This window comes from Artemia franciscana, chromosome 13 (assembly GCF_032884065.1).
Source record: "Artemia franciscana chromosome 13, ASM3288406v1, whole genome shotgun sequence".
NCBI lineage: Eukaryota > Metazoa > Arthropoda > Branchiopoda > Anostraca > Artemiidae > Artemia > Artemia franciscana.
In genome coordinates, this window is record NC_088875.1 from 48,156,291 (window position 1) to 48,180,452 (window position 24,162).

The 24,162-nt window shown below is 35.7% G+C and overlaps 1 protein-coding gene across 2 annotated transcripts in view; it reads left to right on the forward strand.

Moving 5' to 3' along the window:
- The window catches only part of LOC136035028 (uncharacterized), a 121,928-nt gene that overhangs the window by 21,216 nt on the left and 76,550 nt on the right, over positions 1-24,162 (forward strand). For both annotated transcript variants that reach the window (XM_065716620.1, XM_065716619.1), the window contains exons 5-6: positions 15,915-16,048; positions 23,180-23,410. In XM_065716620.1, coding sequence (XP_065572692.1) covers positions 15,915-16,048; positions 23,180-23,410 — 365 coding nt within the window. The remainder of the gene's footprint in view (positions 1-15,914; positions 16,049-23,179; positions 23,411-24,162) is intronic.

Below are 24,162 nucleotides of genomic sequence, written 5' to 3' on the forward strand. Positions count from 1 at the left end.
GGGCGGAATCAGGGTTGCAGCGGGAGCTGCAATCTAGTAAAGAGCGAACCACAGCCCGTAGTAACCAAAAGTTAAAAACAGCGTTTTGAAAAAAAACTGCCTAATGAAAGAAAATTGTCATCTGACATTGACTCAGGAATGGTAACTATTATTTCGGTTCGTCTTAAAAGTAAAAGTTTATTGCGAAAAGAAATTTATGGTGATTTCGAAAAAAAGTCTGAAACCCCTCAAAAATGGCATCAGATCAAAATGAAAAGTGTACCATTGGAATCAGCATGGTCGAAAACCTGTTACAGGGAAACTACAGTCCCTCTCCTTGAACAAGAAGGAAAATCACTTTTTTTTGGCAGCACTGATCTGTCTCCCTTTTTTCTCTTTTTTTTTTTTTTTTTTTTTTTTTTTTTTTTTTTTTTTTTTTTTAGCAGGACTAGCGGTTTACCAGATCATCATAGAGAGATGCTTAATGGCTCATTCAAAATCTATTTCTCATATCTATGTACTTTTTATAATTTCCGCCATCTGAAAGTGCCATGTGGCACTTAAATGACACTTTTTGTGCCATTTATAAAGGGGTGGGACTAGCGGGCTACCCAAACATTGCACAGATTTTTTATAGCTCATATAAAACATATTGCTCATATTTATGTTTTTCCTGTAAAATCCATTATGTGCGAGTGTTGAATGGCACTAAAAATAGCACTATTGGTGCCATGTCTCAAGTGGAAAAGCTGGGGCTGGTGGACATCCTGAACTTCTTAGAGAGATGTTTAATGTCACATTTAAAGTCTATTCCTCATATCTACGTGCTTTTTATCAGTTCTACCATCTGTAAGTGCCATATAGCAAACAAAAATTGTACTTTTGGTGCCACTTCTTAAGTAGAAAAGCTTGAAAATATATAACGGTACCATTGTAATAGTTATGATCCAAAACCCTCAACAGAAGATTTACAAGAACTCCTCGCATGTACTCCCCCTCCCAGCCCCCTTAACAAGTCTCATTAGTCCACTGGGAGAATTCACTGTGAACTCTTTAACATGGTCAGCTGACGTTGGGGCTCGCTAAATGACTTTTAAAATATCGAATGTTCTTAAGAGGAAGAAATTCATTGAAGAGCAAATAGTTGAATCTCAGATTTCCAAATGACTAATCCTTGACGTGCCCCCTCCCTCTTCCTGTTTGCAAAAGTTGAGCTTCGCCGAATATAGTTTAATGTTCTCACTCTTTATAATAAAGCTTCATTTAACTCATTTTCTATAATAGCCAGTTACAAATGTATTTGCTGAATAAGGTCCAACAACTATGCTTTTGGTAATGACATAGCTCTCCATAGTCTTTGGGAAAAGGGCTGTAAGTTATACAATTTGGTCCTAAAAGAGCAAATAGATTGAATTCGATCATCAGCCGCCGTAGTTCAGTTACTATCGCCTTAAACTTTGAATCAGAAAGGTTCAGGTCCTTAATCAGGCATTTTTTTTCAAACATGATTTTGTACCTTATATTTAATTATTTTTCAGTTAATTCGCTATTTTTTGCGAATTGTGAAATGTCCCATACACTATCTTTAAAACAGATTACACCCCGGACCCCAAACCATTGCCACTTAGGGGTTGGAGAAGTGTAGGCGTTTATTCTAGAACCACTCAAAGTTGTAGATAACTTCGAAGACTACACTGCCTTTCCATGACGAAAATATGACAGTTCAAAATAGGGATGAAAGCTTTTAATTGACAGTGAAATAAATATGAAATATTTTAACTGGATATTTCGGACACATATACAGTGTCCATCATCAAGAGTAAAACTATAAGACATTAATAAAAACAAACACAATTTATACCCAATAAACTAATTACATATAGTTTATTGCTCGTATTTTTTTTTCAATGCAACAGCGGAAGCAAATCTCTTTGACCTTTTCTGTTCCGGTTCATTAGATTTATTGACATATCAAGTGGACAGAGGTCAAACCTCTTAGGTGAAATGAGATTTACTTTATTTGACCTCAATAAATTAAGTTCAATCCAAATTAACCTGTATTTGTGATTGAATTTAATCAATCCCAATTTTTTAATTTCGATTGTTTTTCTGTAAATTTGCTTTAAACCTTGGTCCCTAGAAATCAAAGAAACATTCTCAAACAAAATAAAAGGATTTGGATAATTATAAATATATTCCGATAGAGCCGACGTGAAATCTTCAGGTTTGGAATTTTGCTTTGAGGACAATGAAATAGTAATCTCATTTTTAAATTCTGGTTAGTACGTCCCACAAGAGCTTCCACAAGTACATGAGATTCCCCACTTTGTTGCTCTGAAGTTCGATCCTTTCCAGAATTTAAAAAACTAGCAAAGTATTCCTACCTCTTAAAGCTACCTTTAAACCATTATTTAATGATTTAAGTTGATTAAGCCACTCAGATATTAAAAGTAGCTGAAGAAATTTGTAGTTAACTGCATAGATGGGACTTAAATTCAATAATTATCAATTTAATACTTGACTAGACGTTTTGTCTTGTTTTTTTTTTAAATTAGGATTCAAAATACAGACTCTTTGATTTTTATCAAACATTATAGCCTAAGTTTTTTGCGATCAGTACAACATCTGCGGCATAAAAGTAAAACAGTCTGCAATGCTTGAGCTCTCCAACCATATATGTCAAGTTTGTTTTGATTTAGTGTTGAAAGAAAAATTACAAGATATAAACCTTTTGGTGAGATATGACCTAATTTTGCAATGCTTTGGTAAGTAATACGGCTTTTGACCTGAAAAAGAAAAATAGTTTCGCTATGCGAGAACTACTCTTTAGATTTACCTAGCAGTGACACAGAAATTCAACAAAATTACATTCATATGCCCTGGATATCTTGGTGTGTACGCCAGGGATTTATGCTTGTTGGGGGCCTTAGGGCCATGACTTGAAATATCAAATTTTTTGAATTTCTGAGCACTTCTGATTCAAATAAAACGAAACAACTTATTTGATAATCTAAAAGAAGTGCCCATAAATTCGAGAAAATTTAGGAATCGGGGGAAAAGGCCGGCCCAAGGCCCTTACCCTTCTACATGCGTCCCTAGATCTCTGCGTGCTTACACACTTCTTACGTTTAGTTGAATTGGGAATTGAAGTTGTAAATAATCACTATTGATTGATACTAAGTGTTTTCATATATGAGCAGCTTTTAGACAAATGTTGTATAAGCTAAGGCAAATGCCCTTATTTGCTGTCCCATAATTACCCTTTTGTACCATTGGCTTGAAAAGTGAATTTCAGAAACTAGAGTTCGTCTAAAATATGTATTTGTGCAAAAAAACTTCTGCAAAATAATGCCGTTGTCTAAGGATGTAAAAAAAACAACAACGACAATGTTGAAACATAGTTCTACATTGTAGATAACCTGATTTTTTACTAAATACACAAGCGTCTGACGCGAAATTGAGCGCCTTGCTATTTAGTAGAGCAAAATAAGGTTTGATTCAGTACAAGATAGAAAACAAACTTTCTTGGAATGTTATAACGCAAAAAAAAAAAAAAAAAAAAAACGCAAAGTCGTCCAGGATCCTTGTCCTGTTTGGCTATTCCTGCATGATAAGCCTTGCAACTTTTACATGTAATAGTATGTCAGGTTATACCTTGCATGGATTCAGCCTATAATTACAGTCACTATCAGAAGGATATACTATCAGTAGAAGCTTTGATAGAGCTGGCTGTCGATATTTCATAATTGACACAAGTTTATTGTTTTACAAGTTCAAATCCTAGCCTTTTGTTGGTAGGGATAGATTTCCCAGCCCTTGTGTATCTGCATTTAGTAGTATAGCTTGGTTGCTGTAAAGCATAATAGAATATCACGATGGTTCAAAAAGGGGTGGACATTAAAACTTGTTTTTCAGACTCTTCGACTCGAGTTTTGTCATGCTTGGTCTCGGTAGAATGTTAGAGGAGCAACAAAACGCTATCACCAGCTTTAACTATCTCGTCTTTAGATATTTGTGCAAAAGATAAGATCGTTCATACTCTCTAAAACTCTAATTAAACCACTCCACAAGAGTAGTGTGGGTATGGTACTTTAAAGGCAGCCCTATCCCGATGAACTATTGGAGTTACTAACCCCTCGTATCCCCTCAATTACACCCAATACACACATACTAATTTGCTATTGGAGTTGTTAGTCCCTTATATCCAGCCATACTTCTACGACAACCATAACATTGTCCGGAAACATTACATCTCAATTTTCTCGGTGAAACCATTTAATTGGTACAAGTGCAGCCCTATACACATATGGAGCTATCTTAACTTCTGGCGATAAGGAAATTCCCAGAAATGCTTGCCATGTATTATTTTTCTGTGAAATGAGCCTTTGGATACAAGCGGCTAGGCGCACGCTACCCATCTGGTAACCATCATGTGATCATTGGTATAAAAATTTGATGGTGAGTTACTTAGTATCACAGTTCCAAATAGACATTTCATTAGTTTACATTGATTCAAGTTCAAAAAACAGTCTAACATTTTAAAAATGAGTTGTTTTACAATATTGCAATTCAAAGAAGTTGACAGTGATGATATGAAGACAAGAGCCCCCAATGTAGCAGTTGAAATTGGAAAGGATTTTCGACTAACATTTGAGTGCAATGAGATGTTTGGTAGGTATGTTACATCTTTGAACTAAATTTAAGTTGGAAGAACAATTATGTTTCTCAGCAAAAGTGAATATAATACATATATCCAGACTACAACATGGATTGAATGCATTCATGAAGCACATTGAAGACAATGGATTGATTCATCTCATTGATTCATCTCAAAAAATGTTTTATAGTTATATGTTTTCTTGTTAGATATTTTTGTTGATTGTTTACTCCTCTCTCTAGGGAACAAATAGGCATTGAGAGTGTGCACAAAATAGAATCATGGCTTTGTTAGTTTAGTTTGGAATCGGTGGTGGGAGCATCAAGAACAAAATTGATTGATTTGATAAAGAAAAAAATCATGTGGAATCTTATGACATTGGAAAAATGATTAAATCTAAATGATCAATTTCACAAGCTATCAGTGCAAAGGAAAATATTCTCTGAAAGAATATTTGACGCTATCATGAAAAATTGTAAAAGGCTTTTACGTTGTGTGCCAAACGCATTTACTCAATTTATTGACATACTAATAAAAAAAATAAAATGATATTGTGGATTTGCTTTTAAACACTACCTAAAAACATTCAAGTTTCCGTGTTGATTAAAGACTTTATCTGAATGATTTTTGTGAGAACGGTCGACAATTTAAAAAATCCTGTTCAAACAGATGTAATTGATTTTAACGACACTTGATTACTCCTCTATCACTAAAAGTTAAAAGAACATTCCTATTGTTCGCAATTCATTTTTTATTTGGTGATGTGAGAGTCAACCGTGAAAAAATGCTCTACACATGTCCACTATGTTTATATACGTTGGACAGCTGGTCGTCATGTGAGAACTGTACTAGTGTTGATGACTATAACTAAAAGTGCGTATTAAGCAATCCATGTAAATTGCATGGAGGATATGTGGTACAAATAAAAGATTGCAATTCCTCTCTTTAAGAGATTTGTGACTCACCCTAGAGGATCCATATGCTCCAATTAGCACTATGATAAGTACGATCAATGGGAAAACACTTACCCTAGTATGATTAGAAAAACACATAAACGGGATTTCAGTTTATTTCTAAGGGAGTGGTATATTGTTTTGAGACGAAGAATTTGGACCACGTTTCAATTGCCGAAACATCAAGTGAGTATGGTTTCTATGTCATCGTTGTGAGGACAATGATAGTTATGATTATAAACATGGTGATTTTTATTTGGCTGTTACAGAAAGTGATTCTTCATATGAGAATATCATATGTGACATCTTCAAATAATAGAACTGAAACAAATAAATATCACAATAAGAATCATAAGAGTATTGTTGACTTCACAAAGAGATATAATAAAAATGATAAAATATAATAATGCATGAAAACCACAGCTTTTGGTTGATAAATCTTGTACTCGCTTTCGATTTTGAACAATAGATTTCACACTTCTTTGAAGGAAGTGTTTGATGTGAGGCGTGTAGAGTGCATATGGAAGACCAAGAATATAAAAGAATTCTATATTCTTCGCTGTTTGAAAGATGCATAACCAATTCGTCTGCAAAGTCGATGGACTGCTATTAACAGCGCTAATGGTATTGCTACCATTGTTCAAAAAAATCAGAGGGTATGAAATGGGATTTTTATTTGAACATGTATGGACTCAAGTTAAATACGTCGATTATTTGATTTGTGTTCATGGTGCCAAGTATTGGTGCCAACACTACCGTCGGGGGTAATTTCCCAATAGGGTTTAAAATAATTTAGTGAGATTAATGCTACACTCTGTCAATGGTTCGGCAAAGGTTTACTCTAAACCTAGAGATCCTGTTCAAACAAATTCATATCTTAAGTGCCAGAAAAATCCAATGCAATGATACCACGACTTTTTGCGAAAACTGTATTGGTTATACCCTTTTTAAATAGTTGTGAATCTCGATCCAGGGATTGCCTTGTCAATTCATTGAAGGTCCTATAGCATTTATCAAAGGATAAATTGTAGAGAGGAATTCTATTTACTTTACACAGAAGAGAGGAATGTCCAAAAATTTCATATTTGTTTGGTGATATTGTCCATGATCCTATAACACTGGTACTTTTTACGAATGCCAAAGTAAATTTTAAAGGAAATTCACCATTGATAAATGAAGAGATGGTATAGGTACTTGAACCAGTGGCAACATGCCGCTGATTGGTGATTGTTTGAGGGACGAGCAGTTTGATATTATTTCTAGCGACTCTTAATTTTTCAATTGCCAAAGCAACACAAATCATGGCCTGTTGTTTTCGTACATGAAATGTACGGGGTGCTGCATCAAGTATTTTCTCAAAGTGAAATTGGATGGGTTGAGTTGTAGCTTTATGTTAATTTTAACATTGGAGGCATCCATTGAGGTTTAGTTAATAATTTTTATTCAGTTTATCAACTGAATGATACTCCTTGCTCACCGGCCATGTGAGTTCACCATGACTATCAATATCCGATCTATAATCATAGCCCATCGCCTGACCTCTCAATTTCCTATAGGTCTTAGAAGTCACCAACATAAATTGTATGTAACTTGCTTAGTTTGATAGATTGTTGCTAGTGCTCACCAAGGTTCCATTTATGTTGAGTAATATGCAATTTTCATAGGATAATCCATTGATAACGGTGGGAGTTACATTGTCAGACTTTTTCCTCACCACAACTTTTAAATCAATAAATGTCGACGATAAATCCATGAAGTAGTCTTCATTAGAGTAAATTTTAAACCGTATATTTTCCAAGAGTGGCTGTTGTTGGTAGAATTGTTCACAGTAACCATGTTTAACACTGACATCTACACGTTTTGCGTTGAAAAGATTTAGAGATGAGGTGACTGTGGGATTTCATTTGACTGTGGGGTTGGGGACAGTGTCATTTCTGTCAAGGAAAAGAAATCCTTTTTCGACCTAACAATTTTTTCTTGGTTTCTATTTCTTCTTTGACAAGATTGGTGTCTTTTTTCTGACCTGACTAGAGACTGATGAGTGATGAGGTGTTTCTTGAACTTTTTAAACCTTTTCCCTTTTGTTGTGATTTCAATCGCTCACCAAGGGATCGTGCGCTGAACCTGAGTTTTTGTGAGATATTTTCTTTAAAATCTTTGCCAACGTCCCAATCGTGTAGTATAGAGGATGTTAAATCTGCGGCAACCGGAGAAGTATTTTTTAGCCAGGGATAGTGCAGGGCGAAACAGCTTAGCAAACCAACTTCCAAGACCAGAGTTCGACATGGACGAGTGACCTTTTTAATAGTCCATTCCATGGCCCAATAATCTCGTCTGAGAGTAGTAACATAGCAATTAATATCAGGACAAACAAATTAATTTATCCTATTATTGAATTGTTGAATGGGTCGAAAATGACATGTAATCACAGCCAAAACTTTTGTTATAGCTAAAGGTTCACCTAATTCACTTCTTAATGTCAACTGGCTGAGTTTATGCTGATGATGCCTTATATTGTAGTGATGAACATGTTCGTGGGTAGTTTTTCGCTCAAGAACACGTAGGAGGTGGACATCTGAATTACCAACTCTCGATTTCTCAACAAAGGATCTATAAAGAAATATGCAACTTTCCGAGGAGATACTGGGTGGATAGTCTGCAAAAATAACACGATCCATTCCACTGAAAGTTCCAGCATTTTTACCAATGATTATATTCCGTTCAGAGCCAAGAAAAATCTCTCAGATTATCTTTGAGTTGAATCATTTCATTGTAAGTGGGTTGGCTAATGTAAATCTTAACATGTTCCATTGAATAATGAAATTTGAATGTATCATTCTTACAAGCAAAGATTTTTCTATTGATTGTACGACTCAAATCAGTCATACTACCAAATTCTTAGTATTTTAGCATGACATAGGAGAATTCACCAGATTTAAGTACTTCTATATAGTAAGGATTGACCAACGGAATGGTCTAACTTTTATCTCATATGTACGATCTTTTATCAGGACATTATATGTATTTTTGAGAATACAATCGACAAGAGCAACTTCATACTTTTCCTTGTTTCTTCTTTTTCAGTTTCCTCCTCCCTTCATTGGGATATTGTTTTGAGAAAAGTCACAAATGTATTCCCATATCCTCGATGAACTTCCTTAGGTGTAGAGTTGGACAGAAGTCGATGAGGATATCGTTTATAAATCAATATGATTTTATCCAAATCATGACTAAAAGTAGCTGCATTTTCCAATGTACAATACCTTGAAATTAAAAGTCGAATAGTTCTTATCAAGTGTTCAGCCAATGCGGCCTTTATTGGACTATGGCTATGATTGAGCATTCTGTTATTTTTCAATAAAACCTTCTTTACATGTGGATTAACAAATTCACCACCCCGATCCGTTTGAATCCTCTTATAAAAATCCTGTTCAAGGATGGATTCAAGAACTTTAGTAACTTCGTCACCTCTCTTCAACCGCAATGGAATGACATACGCATAGCCACCAAAAACACTGATCGCAAGTAGAATATACTTGTATGGCTCATTGCGACGCCGTTGAATCTCATCTAGAGTCAAATGATCTGCTTGTAATATTTGTAACGGGAAAGGCTTTAGTTTTTTGATAATGGCTACCACGAACTTTATGATTATGATGTAGGGTGTAACTCGGTTCATTCTGTAAATACTCTGCCACTAGCTTCTTTTCAGGTCCAGTGACTTGAGCAAGTCTGGTGGGTGAACTTAAACTTCCCACTTCACCAATATTCTCATAAACATGTCTAAAAACTTCAACCGTTTTTAACGTAAACACGTAGTGAAATATCTACTGTCTTTTTGCGTAATAACAGGTGAGGGTGATGTAGTAACATTAAAACGCCTTCACTTGAGTCCCCCCACTTTCGTCAAATCATTGACATTGCCTCATGGTGTGCCAGTATTTTTCAAAAATGATTTATAATACGTCTTTTGATATTTGATTAAATTCCATTAATCGTTTTAAAAGATACTTTCAAAATCGAAATAAAATGTTCTTAGAAAATCCAAAAACATTGACTTTTGCTATAGTTTCTTGCATGAATCCTATGATAAAATGAAGACTATTGCGCTAGACATGAAATTCATATAGGGACTTGACATTTTTGATATAATTGGACCAGGCTCGGTTAATTATTGATGATTTAGCTGAATCGATTAAAGAATGGTCCCGGGAGATGTTACAATTATTCACTGTCTGATCTCATTATGTACAGATTTTCGTAATTTTAGTTCTACACAATATCTTTCATCACAGCAAATGTATGAGGACACTTGCTTTGAATTGTACCTGCTATATCATCTACAGGGTTGTTTGTGATTCAAGTTCCCTCATAACTTTAAGCAGACAAAAATATCTGGGTAAACCAAAATTTCAACTCTCTGCTTACAATCAGGCTACAAAAAAACCTTATGTTTACATTCTACTGAATCTCAGTCATAACACACCCAAATCCCTGTAGTAACTGATATTTTTGACAATGAAATTACCGTATATCTGTCAGTGAGCAGTAAAAAAGGTCGATAGTTGCCACCATGACACTGAAGGAACTACATGAAAACAGGCATTTATTCACTGTCATAGGTAATTGATAACCGCGGCTTAGGAAGGCAATACTCAAACATAGTGTTGACAGAGAATGGATTTATCTCATATCAGAGCTTTGTTTAAATTTAACAGAAGGCAATGTTCGACTGCCAGAAGCAGTTAAGCAACAGACAAAGCAACGTCGTTCACTTGCACGTGTCCTAGCAGGAGTAGCCAAAAACAAAGGAAACGATTTTAAAAGAAAAAGCTTCTTCAAGCGGGTGGTAGCTTCTTTACACTTTTAGTGCTGATAATTGCAGGACTTGTAAACAGTTTTTCTCTCGATGGCCAAACCCTAAAAATTGACTCCAATAGAACTCACCCTTTGGCCAAAGGAGTATTTCGGGGACAATCACAATAAATTCATAAGCAATGAAACAGTTGCCGATGTTGAAAAATTAATTTTGCTTCAAAATGCACTTTGACGTGTCAACAAACATAAACCATATCGTGAGAGAGCACTCAATATAAATGTCATTGATCACAAAGAGGAAATGACTCAAAAATTATGAAAGTTCAGTTCAACAACCACCTACAGCGCCAAAAGAAGATTTGTCTAAAGTTTTGACAAGTGTTGCAGATCTAGTGCCCCAACCCTATCGTGAGCAATGTAAAACAGTGGTTCCCAACCGGTGGTACGCGTACCCCAGGGGGTACGCAAAACCCTCGCAGGGGGTACGCGAAGGTCCCAAAATTAATTTAGCCTACATCTTTAAAACTTGCTTCTGACTCAGTTCCAACATTTCCCTCAAAATCAGATAACATAACCCATTGTACATAATTTCAGACTCATTTTCAAAACTTTTGCTTTCAGTAACCCGCTAATTTTTCTCCATAGCCGTAAGGTCTCGATGCTAATTTTTCTCCATAGCCGTAAGGTCTCGATTTAAACTCAGCGAGTTCAGTATCTTGTCATCTGTTGAAACACGAAGTTCGTGAATTGTGGTTGCAAACAAAGATGGATAGATTCCTGATCAGGAATAACAAGAAGCCGAATGATGGTACCCAAAACTCTGAACCTGCACCTAAGAAGAAGAAATATGACGAATCATCGGTCAAAGTTCGTCGATATTTGTCAGAATACCTAGGGCTCGGATTTAGTGCGACAAAGTCTGATCCAGTGAATGCACAGTGCGTTCTTTGTGGTCAAGTCTTGGCCAACAGTTCCATGAAACCTGCGCATATGAACCGGCATCTCAGTACTTTGCACCCTTCTCATGTCGGTAAGCCCATAGAGTTTTTCAAGCGTAAACAAGAAGCATTCGCTAGTAACTGTTTGGAAATTGCAAAAGTGGCATCAGTTTCTTCAAAGGCTCTCCGGGCTTCGTATGCTGTTTCATATTTAGTTGCGAAACAGAAAAAACCGCACACCATCGCCGAATGTCTGATATTACCAGCACTAGTGAAAGTCAGTGAAATAATGTTTGACACGAAAACTGCTACTGCCCTTCAGTCTATACCTGTGTCGAACAATACCATTTCAAGAAGGATAGAAGACATTGCAAGCGATATTGTCATGCAGGTTATTGAGCAAATAAAGTTGACGAAGATGTTTGCGTTACAGCTTGACGAAAGCACGGATGTGTCAGGTGAAGCCCAGGTGATCGTCTTTGTTCAATATCAAGATTGTTCTGACATAAGAGAAAATATTCTGTTTTGTCAAAACCTACAGTCAAGAACAAAAGGAGAAGAACTATTCAAGGTGATTGACAAATTCTTCGCAGAAGGGGGCATCTTGTGGGACTGGTGTCTATCAGTTTGCAGTGATGGAGCTGCCGCCCTAACAGGGAAGAATAATGGGCTCATGGCCTGGATAAGGAAGAAAAATCCAAAGGTGAAGTGGTTGCACTGCATCATTCACAGGCAAGCTCTTGCATCGAAAACGATGAACGCACATCTGCACGAGACCCTCAACGAGGCTGTAAAAGTGATCAACTTCATCAAAGCCCGACCACTGAACTCAAGAATGTTCAAGTTGCTGTGCCAAGAGATGGGTTCAGAACATCAACATTTACTTCTGCACACAGAAGTTCGCTGGTTGTCTCGTGGGAAGATTTTAAACAGACTTTTCGAGCTTCGACAAGAAGTTCATATGTTTCTTCTGGAGCAAAAATCTGCATTCAGTTCACTTTTTGAAAACCAGGACTGGGTCTGCAGGCTGGCCTATCTTGCGGATATTTTCGACAAACTGAATGACTTGAATCTGTCAATGCAAGGTTTCCGGACGGACGAACTCTCCCTGAATTCGAAGATGTGTGCTTTCATCAAGAAATTGGAGTTCTGGCTTAAAAAGGTTCAAAGAAACAGCGTTAGTGTCTTCCCGACCCTTGACAAGTTTGCGGACGATAGTGAAATTGATAACCTCAACACAATCTGTGATTGTATTCGGGAGCATCTGACAAAGTTGCGAGATGAACTTGTGTCATATTTCCCATCGATTGTGAACCAAGATAGAACGCAGGATTGGATCCAAAATCCATTTGTTGAAGACGTGACCTCAAGCTCCGGTCTTAGTGACAAGCTTACAGAGAATCTGATCGAACCTGCCAGTGATCGCGCCTTAGAACTGAAATTCCAAAATGTAACTGTTCCCCAGTTTTGGCTGGAGGTGAAAGGAGAATACAAGGAACTAAGTGAAATCGCCATGTCTGCTTTGTTACCATTCGGATCCACTTACCTTTGTGAAGTGTCATTTTCGGCAATGTCATTGATCAAAACCAAACACAGAAACAGACTGAGTGTACAAAATGACCTTATAATTGCCGTTAGTGACGTCGAGCCAAGATTTGATAATATTTTAGCAAAAAAGCAGCCTCAAGTTTCTCATTGATTTTGTACGTACATTTAAGCACCGTCATATTGGACAATAAATCTCGTGTTTTTGAAAATATGATTTTAGTTAAGAAAAAAGTAAAACAACGATTCTCAAGAAAGGGGTACGCAAACTTTTTGGGCCTTGACTAGGGGTACGCGGACCGAAAAAGGTTGGGAACCACTGATGTAAAAGACCCTTAACTTATCTCACCGAAAGTGGACATGTTCAAATTGTTGGAGTATAATCCACTATAATCCACTGAATAATCCACTATAATCCAATGAAACTATAATCCACGGCAACACCTACATTATAGTTGATTTGCTATCAGATTTGATAAAGAATCTTAAAAGACTTGTATCATTTGACAGTAATTCTTAAACTCGTCAAACTTCCCCAAAAATCTTATTGGCAATTTATTTTTGTTAGAAGTGTCGTTGTGCCAGACATTGATGGTCCGCAAAGAAATCTGAATGGAGTTTTAAATTGGTACATAATACTCTCCCTCAATGTCAAAATACAACTAATAAACAATAATTTCCTATGTTTAATAACAGAAAAAATTTAAAGAATTATTCGTCCTTTTTATTAACAATAAAGACACTTTAAAAATAAATTTAAGAACAACACATGTTTTTCTTTATTTACAATAAAGGCACTACAAGCATTGTTTAAAAAAGCACTCATCACAATTATAATAATGCTTAGAAAGGACTTGAGCTTGTCCCTCCCTCGGCCATTGGTGCCTATGATGGTGAATGATGTGAAGTTTGGGTCGGCAACGATTCGAGCACATTCTTTTGAGTCGGTTACGATGTCACAACGACATCTATTGCCCACACTCCCGCACATTTTACCGAAGGCCGAATTTAAAATGAGTTTAACTATCTCTTTTTCAACCTTCTTTTTCACTTCTGAACGTTTACTGACAAAAGTATGAATAAACGTTGCTCTATGTATCTTTGTGACCTTGAAATCGTTGGCTAGCATCCATCTCAAAAGAACATGATGTAAAACGATATTCTCTTTCGGATGGAGGTCGGCAATAAGTTTTTTTGTTTTGAGGGTGTCCAGTGCACACACCCCCCCCCATCCTCTACCAAAGAAATATTTATGGACTAAAAGAGTTCTTAGTCACCGATCTGTTTATGCACGGGAAAACAAAATCCTTTACTGAACCATAAAGTTCCACTGGTATTTCGCCATCAATTTCAAGAAACCATCCTTTTGGTCTATTCGTCTTAACAGTGGTATTTATAATTAAGGCCCTCATCATAATTAAGGCCATTCATCAGGCCATTATAAGGCCATTATAATGGCCTTATATCAGGATAGGCAGAAAACACAAATATGTTCCAAGACCACGTCGGCTATACATGACTTACGATAATATAGTGAAGAACGACTAATATTGATTCAGAAACAAAAGCCAAACGAGGGTGAATTTTAGCCACCGAATAAAACGAAAAGATGAACCAAATACAGGGCCATATCCAGGATTTTTCTGGGGGAGAGGAGGGAGTACAAAAATTTAAAAAATACATCAAAAATTTACTTATATTAATTTTTGTTATGTTTTTAGGAGTTGGACAAAATTTTGAGGTTGGGGGGGGGGTCAAATCCCCTAACCCCCCTGGATACGACCTTGAGCAGATATTTCGGTAAAGACCTCCGCCAATCCGTCCTCTCTGCAAAAGTAAAAAAAAAAACTAACTTTTTGAATGTACAAAACGACTGAACAAAACGACTGAGATGACTGAATACTAAGACAATTTAGTTACTATTGATGAGCCCGCCTTCGTGTCCATAGAAAATGGTTTATCATAGTCTTTTCGGGAAGCAACTGAAATGAAAAATACATGCACAAAGACATCGTAATGAGGGTAAGTGGGTAATTTTATAAACCCTATTTATGAGAATTTACTACAAAAAAGTTCAACTCCCATTCCTTCTCTTTCGAACAGTTAGTGGTGACAAAATGTTGGGAAGGAGTCACTCGACCCGATAGTAACCAAACTCTAAAAAAAAGAATTTTGATATCAATTATTACGTCAAAAACACTAAGCTTTTTATGCTGATTCCAAATATACAAAATTCATTAAATTTAATGCTACCCATCAAAAGGTACGAGCCTAAGAAAATTTGCCAGATGTTCAGAAAGGGGGAATACCCCCCCCCCCCAAAAGTCCCATAAATCTTAATTTAAATCCCATCATCAGATTCAGCATGTCAGAAAACCTCACGGTTGAGGTTTCAAGCTCTTATCTAAAAAAATACGGAATTTTGTATATTTTGGAAGAAGAAAGGTCAAGGATGCGAGTTTATTTTATTTATTTTTTTTTATCGCTCAGCGGAGATCATATCGAGACAATAGTGCTATAAGATCGGAAGGGGTTTCATTTGAACCGAATTTAAGTTATAGTTCCCTTTAATGATTGGAGTGCAACTACTCCCCTCTCACACTCCCTTTTCCCCAGAGACATCTGATCAAAATTTCGAGATAGCTATTGAGTTTGCATAGTTGAAGGTCTAATACATACGCCTCTAGGTATGGTATGATCTCCTTTGCCCTTGGTGAGGGGACTGTAAGTCATGCAAGTTGTCCATTGTTTGTATATAAAATTTATGGCTGGCATATGTGCGGGATTTTTGAGGGAAGAGTTTCCGGGGAGATTTTATAGGAGATATTTCACACTGGGTGGGAGGGGGTTTCTTGGAATGGTTTTAAAGACTGTCAAAAATTAAATAGAAAAAAGTTTTTTCGGCTGAAAGTAAGGAGCAACATTAAAACTTAAATAGAACAGAAGTTAAATGTACTAATCAGCTAAATGTGCTAAGTTTTACCTAAGAGCATATTTTATTCTTATATCAATGATACTTTCTAGGGCTCAACATTTTAATGTGCAGTTACCTCAAGATTTTCGTTGTCGAGACTGCACATTAAGACTTGTGAGAAAGGCCTCAGAATGGGGTGAAGGCTATCAGTTTTTCAGCTGTGCAGATGTTGACATTTTACCAAGTATGTAAACAGTTTTTCTTTACTTATTTAAAATTAACGGTTTTTAATCGCATCCAAGTATGTGCGCGTGAAATTCCACAGTTTTTTCTTCCTGTTAATTAAGCTGTATGTATTTTCATATGATATGCCTGTTTTTTTTTGTTTTTTTTTCATCTTTAAAATTAAACTTTCTTAAATTATATATAATATATATTATGTGTCAACATTTGTGTAGGTTTTCTGTTGAATGACTATTGTAAACATATCAGCCTACTAGTTATAAGCTACATTGTTCATTTCTGGTTCACAGCATAAGGTTACTGATTTCTTAAATTTCCAACCTCTTAAAACTATAAGGATCACAATATTATGCTATTCAGCTTAAATTATAAATTATATGTGTCTTGAACAGTCCGGAAAAATTCAAATAAAGTGAAACTTTGTAACCAAACTTCTGGTGGCAAAGGAGTAAATTTTGTATATTTGATGCTAGCATAAACCATAGATTTTTTTCGTGCTGGTCAGGTCATGTTCGATTAGGTTAGACATTATATTGAGTTCTAGTTGAGAATGAGGGAGGGGGGATAGTTATAATCCATTTTTTTGGGCCACTTAAACTAGGAACTAGAACTTTTAAATTCCATTCGAACGAGTCCACTCGCGATATTCTAGGATGATTGACTCGATGCGATCACCCCTGGGAAAAAAAGAAAAAAAAGTTTTAATTTTAGTTTTAAATTTTTAAAACTTTTAGTTTTAAAAGTTTTAAATTTTGCTACCTCGCCCCGAAATAGATATATGGTCGTGTTCCTGATAGAAGTATAACTTATCGTTGGTAATACCCCCGCTTCCAATCATCAATAAAGTGGATGTTTTAGTATTTGCATTTTGTTTTGATTCTTTTTCATGCGTTGGGCTACTATATTTAAATGCTAGCTACTTGGTTTTGTTATAGTCAACGTTCTCCCTCACCCTCTCAATCCTTCTGAGAAGCTATTTGCACTATTCTATTTAATCTAACCATTGTGTATGTATTGGTCGATTTTACCTATTTAAATACCAGCCAATATGCGGCTTTGTTAGGTTTTGGAGACTTGTCCACCTATGATATAGGTTGCACTATTTTGCTTGCCAAAATATATACTTTCGCCTCCACAAAGGGGACACAATGGGGAACTCTCTCCACTCAGGGAGCACCCAGGATCTTTGGAATTCGCAATTGGGTCCTACTTTGCTTGGGAAGCTCCTAAAGTTTTTTACCCACGTAATTTGACCCTTTACTTCCCATGGGTAGCTCCGTTTGGTTGCACAGTTATCTTTGCAACGAGGTTTTTTAGATGTCAAGAACACGTTGCAACTAAAAATATGTCAATCGGGCTTATCTTCAAAAAGAGTGTACTTTTTTTGTACAGTAACTTAATGCCACCAAGATATGAAAGCTTTAAGCGTACTTCAAATATTTTGTTCTTTTTAAATAAGTATTTAATGAATTTCCGGCCTCCTTATGCATTTTGAAAGAAAATGAAAAACCTTCAGACGATTGAGTTTGAAATCAATTAAACCTTTCAACCTCTCACTTCCAAAGACGCCCTTATAATCACCATAGTTAAATTTAAGCTATATTGGAATCAGCCAAGCAAATCGATTTTCTATGCTGGTAAAAAAATGTCCTCTGATCTCCCATTACAACGTTAGCGTTTACGAATCCACAGGTATTATTATTTGTTTTTGCAACTCTTCGGATGTTCCAGTATAATTTTGTAAATAGGCATAACAGGCCTGCCAATCCTAATCAGACGTGCTTGTTCTGGTTTAGTAATTCCTGATCTTATATTGTTTTTCTTTGACATGGAAACAGTCGCTAAGATTCAAAAGGCGTTATGTTTGCAGGAGAGCCAATAAACTGAAAATGTAGCTTCTGATTTTTTCACTACTATTAACTACTAACTGGTATAAAAGGATTTTTCAAGATATGTCCAGCTATTTTGAAAGTAAAGAGCTCTTGAGAGTCCAAATAATTGAAGCCGAACGGGAGCTCTTGAGAGCCAAATTCAGTATGTCGTGTAAGCTACCCGTACATGTTCCAATTTGGGCATGTTGTTGTTAAAAGTGTGTGTGTTTTTTTTTTAATCCAATTCTTTTGATTATTAATTCTAACTGTTTGTAGCTTATGTATCGAGCTTCGCGAGTTTAAGGTACTGGATTAAAAAAATTTTGACATAGATTTCAAATAGTACTACTTGAATTGTTAAAGCAGGAATATGCTACAAATACAATAGCTTGGTGGTGACGATAAAAAAGGTTTTATGTTACACGGCACGTGCCGTGCCGTGCCGTGTTACACGGCATGCTTTTAATAAGTGGTTGGAAAGGGGTATTTTTGTTAAAAAAAAATGTCGTGTGGTAAAAAATTGACCTAAAAAACTCGAGTTTCCTATTATTTCTTGAAACAAGACAAGGACAAAATAGCGCATTTTGAAAAAAAAATAAATATTAAAACTATCTGCTTAAATATTGTTCCTTTCATAGCTCTTTGGTTTTGAGTCATTCATCTCCAAAATAGATAAGTTTTTTGCTCTTAACGGAAACGGAGTACAGTCGTCCTTTAGGATTAATATTAATAGGAGGGTTGAAGGATAGTGTAATGAGCACAGCACAGCTTGTGACTGTTAAAACACAGTTAATGATTTCAGTCATGAAATTCAAACATTAGAAATGTGCAATTTTCTCAATTTTTCATCAGAGTGAAGAAAAGAAAAGAATTTTTGATATATAGCCTACCATTATAAAATACAAATGAAGGGTTGTCGACTTTTGTCAGTTATGTAGGCCAACACCAGGTGGCGCGTGTCAAGTGTGGCAAGCGCAGCAAAACTGGGACAAGTGTTACGGGGACTGTGCCACGCGTGGTGACACGCTCTGTTTCGGCATATAGCTTGCCATTATAAAATAAGATACGACTCGGGCATGGGGTTGTGGACTTTCAGAAATGATGTAGCCTACACCAGGTGACGACTGTCAAGCTTGGCTAGAGAGTGCCATACATGGTTCAGCTGTGCCACGGGTTGTGGGGCTGTGTCACATGGGGCAGAAATTCGCGAAGCGTTGTGGAACTTTGTGGCACACGTGGTGCTCTGAGATGTACACCAAGGAGCAACAAGTGGGTTACCTCACGCATTCGAGATCCGTATTTAACATTATTTCTGTTACAGCGAAAGATATAAAAAGTTGCGACGACACCCCTTAATTCTATAAGCTGTGTTTGCTGCAGCATTTAAGTGTTTGCTGCTGCAAAACATTGTTATTTTTTTCGTTTAATTGATAGATTGATTGGGGATATGGCAGTGGTACTTTCGGTGTACTGCAAATATTGTCGTTGGTGGGTCTAAAAGTCGTGCCAGACATTTTAAATTTCAGAAATAATCGCCGAATCACTTTGCTGAGCTTCATTGAAAGGGAAGATCCGCAGAGCAGCGTTTGTTTAATCCTCCTTCAATCTTCACTTCAATCCTCCTGATTAACATCACCCTCTGGATCTTTCCTTTGAGAATAGCTTGACCGGTATTTACTTCACTGTTTACATTATTGACTTACAAATACTTTTTAAAAATTTTAATATTAAAATAAATGACAATGATAAAAAGTTCCCTTTCCTATATTGGACTGTAAAATTTCATAAGAATCCCCCTAAACCACGGTTTATTGCTGGAGCAGCTAAATGTCCAACCCGCATTGCTGCTACTGACCTCTCTTTAATTTTAAAGGAAATTGTAAATAAACTTAAAACCTGTTGCTCTGGTATTAAAAAGTTTTCGAATTTTAATCCATATTGGAGTGTTAATAATTCACTGCAGGTGATAGATTCTTTAACAATGGTTTCAGCTAAAAGAATTGAGTCTTTCGATTTTGCGACAATGTATACTAATTTATCACTTAATGTAGTGTTAGATAATTTAAAAACTGTTATCAAGAAATCTTTCCTCTTATCTAGTAAAAGGTTCTTAAAAATAGACACTTATAATAAAAAAGCTATATGGACAAATTGCTTTAATACCACAGTTAACTTGAGATGTTACAGCTTGGATATGATTTTTGAGTTATTAGAATTTGTTTTATACAATACTTATATAAGATTTGGTGGTGATTTGTACAAGCAAATCGTGGGAATTCCCATGGGGGGAATGCCAGCCCATTTATAGCTGACTTGTTTTTAAGTCAACTAGAATATAAATATATGATGGATAAGAATAATCCAAATAATTTAAAACATGTTTTGTCAAATAATAAAAGATATTTAGATGATATTTTGGTCTTAAATTGTAAGGATTTCATTGATATTTCTAAAAATATATATCCATCAGAGCTTACTCTTGAACCTAGTCATGGCGCTGGTCATGAAGATCATTTCTTAGATTTAAATATTAATATTTGTGATAATAATAAATTAAGTTTTAAAATGTATAATAAAACGGATGATTTTGATTTTGAAGTGATTAGTTTCCCATTCCCTGAAAGTAATATACATTCAAATATCACGTATTCGGCGTTTTTCTCACAGTTACTTTGTTATGCAAGGATTTGTAGTAATTATATTGATTTTAAAAATAGATGTAAAATCTTAAGCCAAAAATTGATATCAAGAGGTTTTTCTGCAAATAAATTAACTTGGCAATTTAAAAAAATTTAGTTTTCATTATAACGAACTTTTAAATAAATATCAAAAGAATTATCTGGAAATACTTAAAGAAATTTTCAACTAATTTCGGAGGTTCGACAAATGATGATGCAGCGCCATTTATTTTGAATTGTGTTTCGAATAGAGCGGATTTTTTTAAAAAATAGCCACATGGTAAAGATGAATTCTATAATTGTTTAGTTTATTCAATTTTTTTTGCAATGTGTTAATATTTGTGATTTGGTAAAATTTATCATATTTAGTTTACCTATTGTTGCTAAAAAGAGGGATATATTAACAGGATAAGCTTGTTTTGGTTTTACTTGGTTGTTTTACATTTGCTGTTTTTTTTTTCATAGGCATGTATTTTGGGGGTGATACCTGACAGGGGGGATGCCATGGATATTCTGTGGTAGCCACAACACTTGGCTGGGTAGAGAATTTAAAGTGGCGAAACCCTATAGGCAAGTCTATTCTCCTGATGAGCCCTTGTGTTGGGTTGTTGCCTCTGAATTATTTGTCTTTATTATTTTTTCTATTGTTTGGTAAATGACGACTTATACTTATTGACGACATGACTGCCTGTCCATGGATTATTCTTTATGGTTGATTGTGTATGGCTATGCTGTTTGACCTATGTGATTGTATGGATGAGTAGGGTTAAGGCCTCATTCAAGTGCTGGTCTATAGTAATCACTAATTTAGGAAAACAGTCTTCCTTTTCTCCTTCTGTCTTTTTTTTTTATGTGTTTGTGCTGTTGCATTGGTGATTTCTCTTTTCATAATATACACATATATATATATATATATATATATATATATATATATATATATATATATATATATATATATATATATATATATATATATATATATATATATATATATATATATATATATATATATATATTTATTTATATTTGTATATATATGTACAAATATAAATATATATATATATATATATAAATATATATATATCAGTTCAGGATATATATTTGCACATTAGGGGGCGGGGGTCAAGTTTAAACTTACCTCACTTTTTATCAGAGATAAAATTTACCCCACACCCCTTATGTGCATATAGGCCATCTTGATTTATGTATATAGGGGTGGGGTAAAATTTATTTGCGGCAAAAGTGATTATTATATTTAAAAAGAACATAAAAAAATGCATCGAGTAGTATGTTCACTTTATTTGTAAGTCAATAATATGAACAGCGTAATATTTACCGCTTCACAAAGGGTTTTCGCAATTTTCACAAGAGCAGAAAAATGTCAGATACGACCTTTAGGTGTAACAGCGATAATTTCCTTGTTGTAATATCTAATCTTTTGTCCATTTGATGTCGTAGCAGAAGTAGGTTTCTTTTACAAAAGTTATAAATCTCGTCAGTTGCGTAGCGTTGAGGGTTGCATTTCTACTTTTGATTTGTAAGCTCAACAGCAAGAACTATGGGCAAGCATAAGTCCATATATCGTCGCTGTTAAGCCTAAAGGCGAAAAATCATTTGCTGAGCTTCGCTCAAAGGGAAAATCAGCAGGGCAATTTACGTTAGGGCAACACACTTCAATCCTCCTTATGTGCATCACCCGTTAATCCTACCTTAAGAACAGCTTGATGAGGGGTTTTTCCTTTAGGACCAACAGCAAGACTATATTGGTAAACACGGAGAGGTAGTTTGTAGTTTGTGATTAAGATCACTTCATAATTAATGCGTAAATTTGTATTTCTTGTCTTATTCTCTTGATTTGACTTTATTATAGTTAAGATGATTGTTGCAGTTATTTCTTGTCAGAGCTTTATGTCTTATCTGAAAGGTTTAAGTGCTTCTGGTAATGTTTAGGGTAGCATTTTTAGACAATGACCAACGTGGCTTTTGTATTTTCTACTATAGGTTACTATAGTCAAGCTGTTCTCTATAAGCTTGACCAGCTCTTTTTTCATAAAATATTTATCCATTTACGTTGAATATTCTTTCTACGAGATCGAAAGACATATTTCATGCACGAAATATTCCTTCTGAGATTACTACACATTGTTTTATAAGCAAAATATGTGTTTTTCAGTTATAAAAGGTAATCATAATTAACCAGGCATCTAGGACTCTAACCAGTTCTTAATGGCTACTTTTTTCTGTTTTGGAACCCCGTTCTCAGTTGCCTAACCAAAAATAAAATAAAATAAAGGTCAGATTTTAAAGTCTTCAAGCTCGAGTTTGTCTCTCTTTCAACTAGTACATCGCAAGCAGTTTACCGTCTCTCCGCCATGGCGCCACTTGGTGCACATCTCCAAGTGCCACTTTTCTACCGCGTTTGACTTTTCAGTTTTGCGTGTAGTCACACTTCTGCCAAATCAGGTCTCCTTGCACATAATAGGTTGCACTTCCACCAAGCGCAGCACGCACCAAATTGTATGCCCAGTTTTCGCCACCCCTCGGTGTCCTTCTATGTTAGTAGCTGTTTTTTTCTCTTTTAAGGACAGGAATACAGGGAAGATTGTTCTGGCCATGGAAGGATATTACCTGGTCGTCCATTAATCTGCCGATGTGACCGACTTTATTCGGGTCCAAGATGTCAAAATAAAGAAGAATGCATCGACGACCGGGACTGTGGAAGTCACGGAAAGTGTATTGAAATTGAATCGACTACTTCACCAGGAAAACAATGCTATTGTGAAGCAGGATGGTTTGGTCCAGGATGTGCTAGTAGTAAGTACTTTTCATAGTTTAGAAGCATTCCGCATATCCGCAAAGATTCCGATAAATCCGCAAAGATTCCGCAAAGATTAATCTGTGGATGAGTTGGGTCACAATGGAATATTTTAGGACTTTTTCTGCCTAAATATATTCAAGAATAAGTCTTACTTATCCGTAAATACAGAAGCCGTTTCTGTTCTTAAAAAATCTAAAAACAAATTACCATAAAAAGAGCCAATTTTCGGACTTTTGTGCTTGTTAGGCGCATTAAAGCATCTCCCTGGGGCTGATAAATAATAAAAAAGAAGAAAAGGTTTGATATTGAGAAAACATAAGCCTCCAGTGAAAAAAACCTTTTCTAAACCTTACCCCCTCCCCTAACCCGAGGAAATTGCTTCAGGCCTGTTTCCTTGGGAAATGTTGTTTTGGAGCCCTTATCCGTCCCCTTCCCAATGCTTGGTTACTGTGTCTGCACCTCGGCCGCCACAGAGAGTTCGGTAAAATAGCAAGGTTCACTGATATAAAAAACCATCGCTAGATATGAAAAATCCAAGGTATTTAACCAATAATAACAGATATGATTAATTTTAACTTTTAGGATAACTATGTATACACATACTTTAGCCAGAACTAAGATACCAAGATTTCTGGGAAAATGCCAAGAGATGGCAACTGTGATGTAAGATTATGCTGGACTATTAAGACGATCTGAAAAATATTACATTTATATTAATCGCTTTTTGAATCCTTAATTTGGACATGAA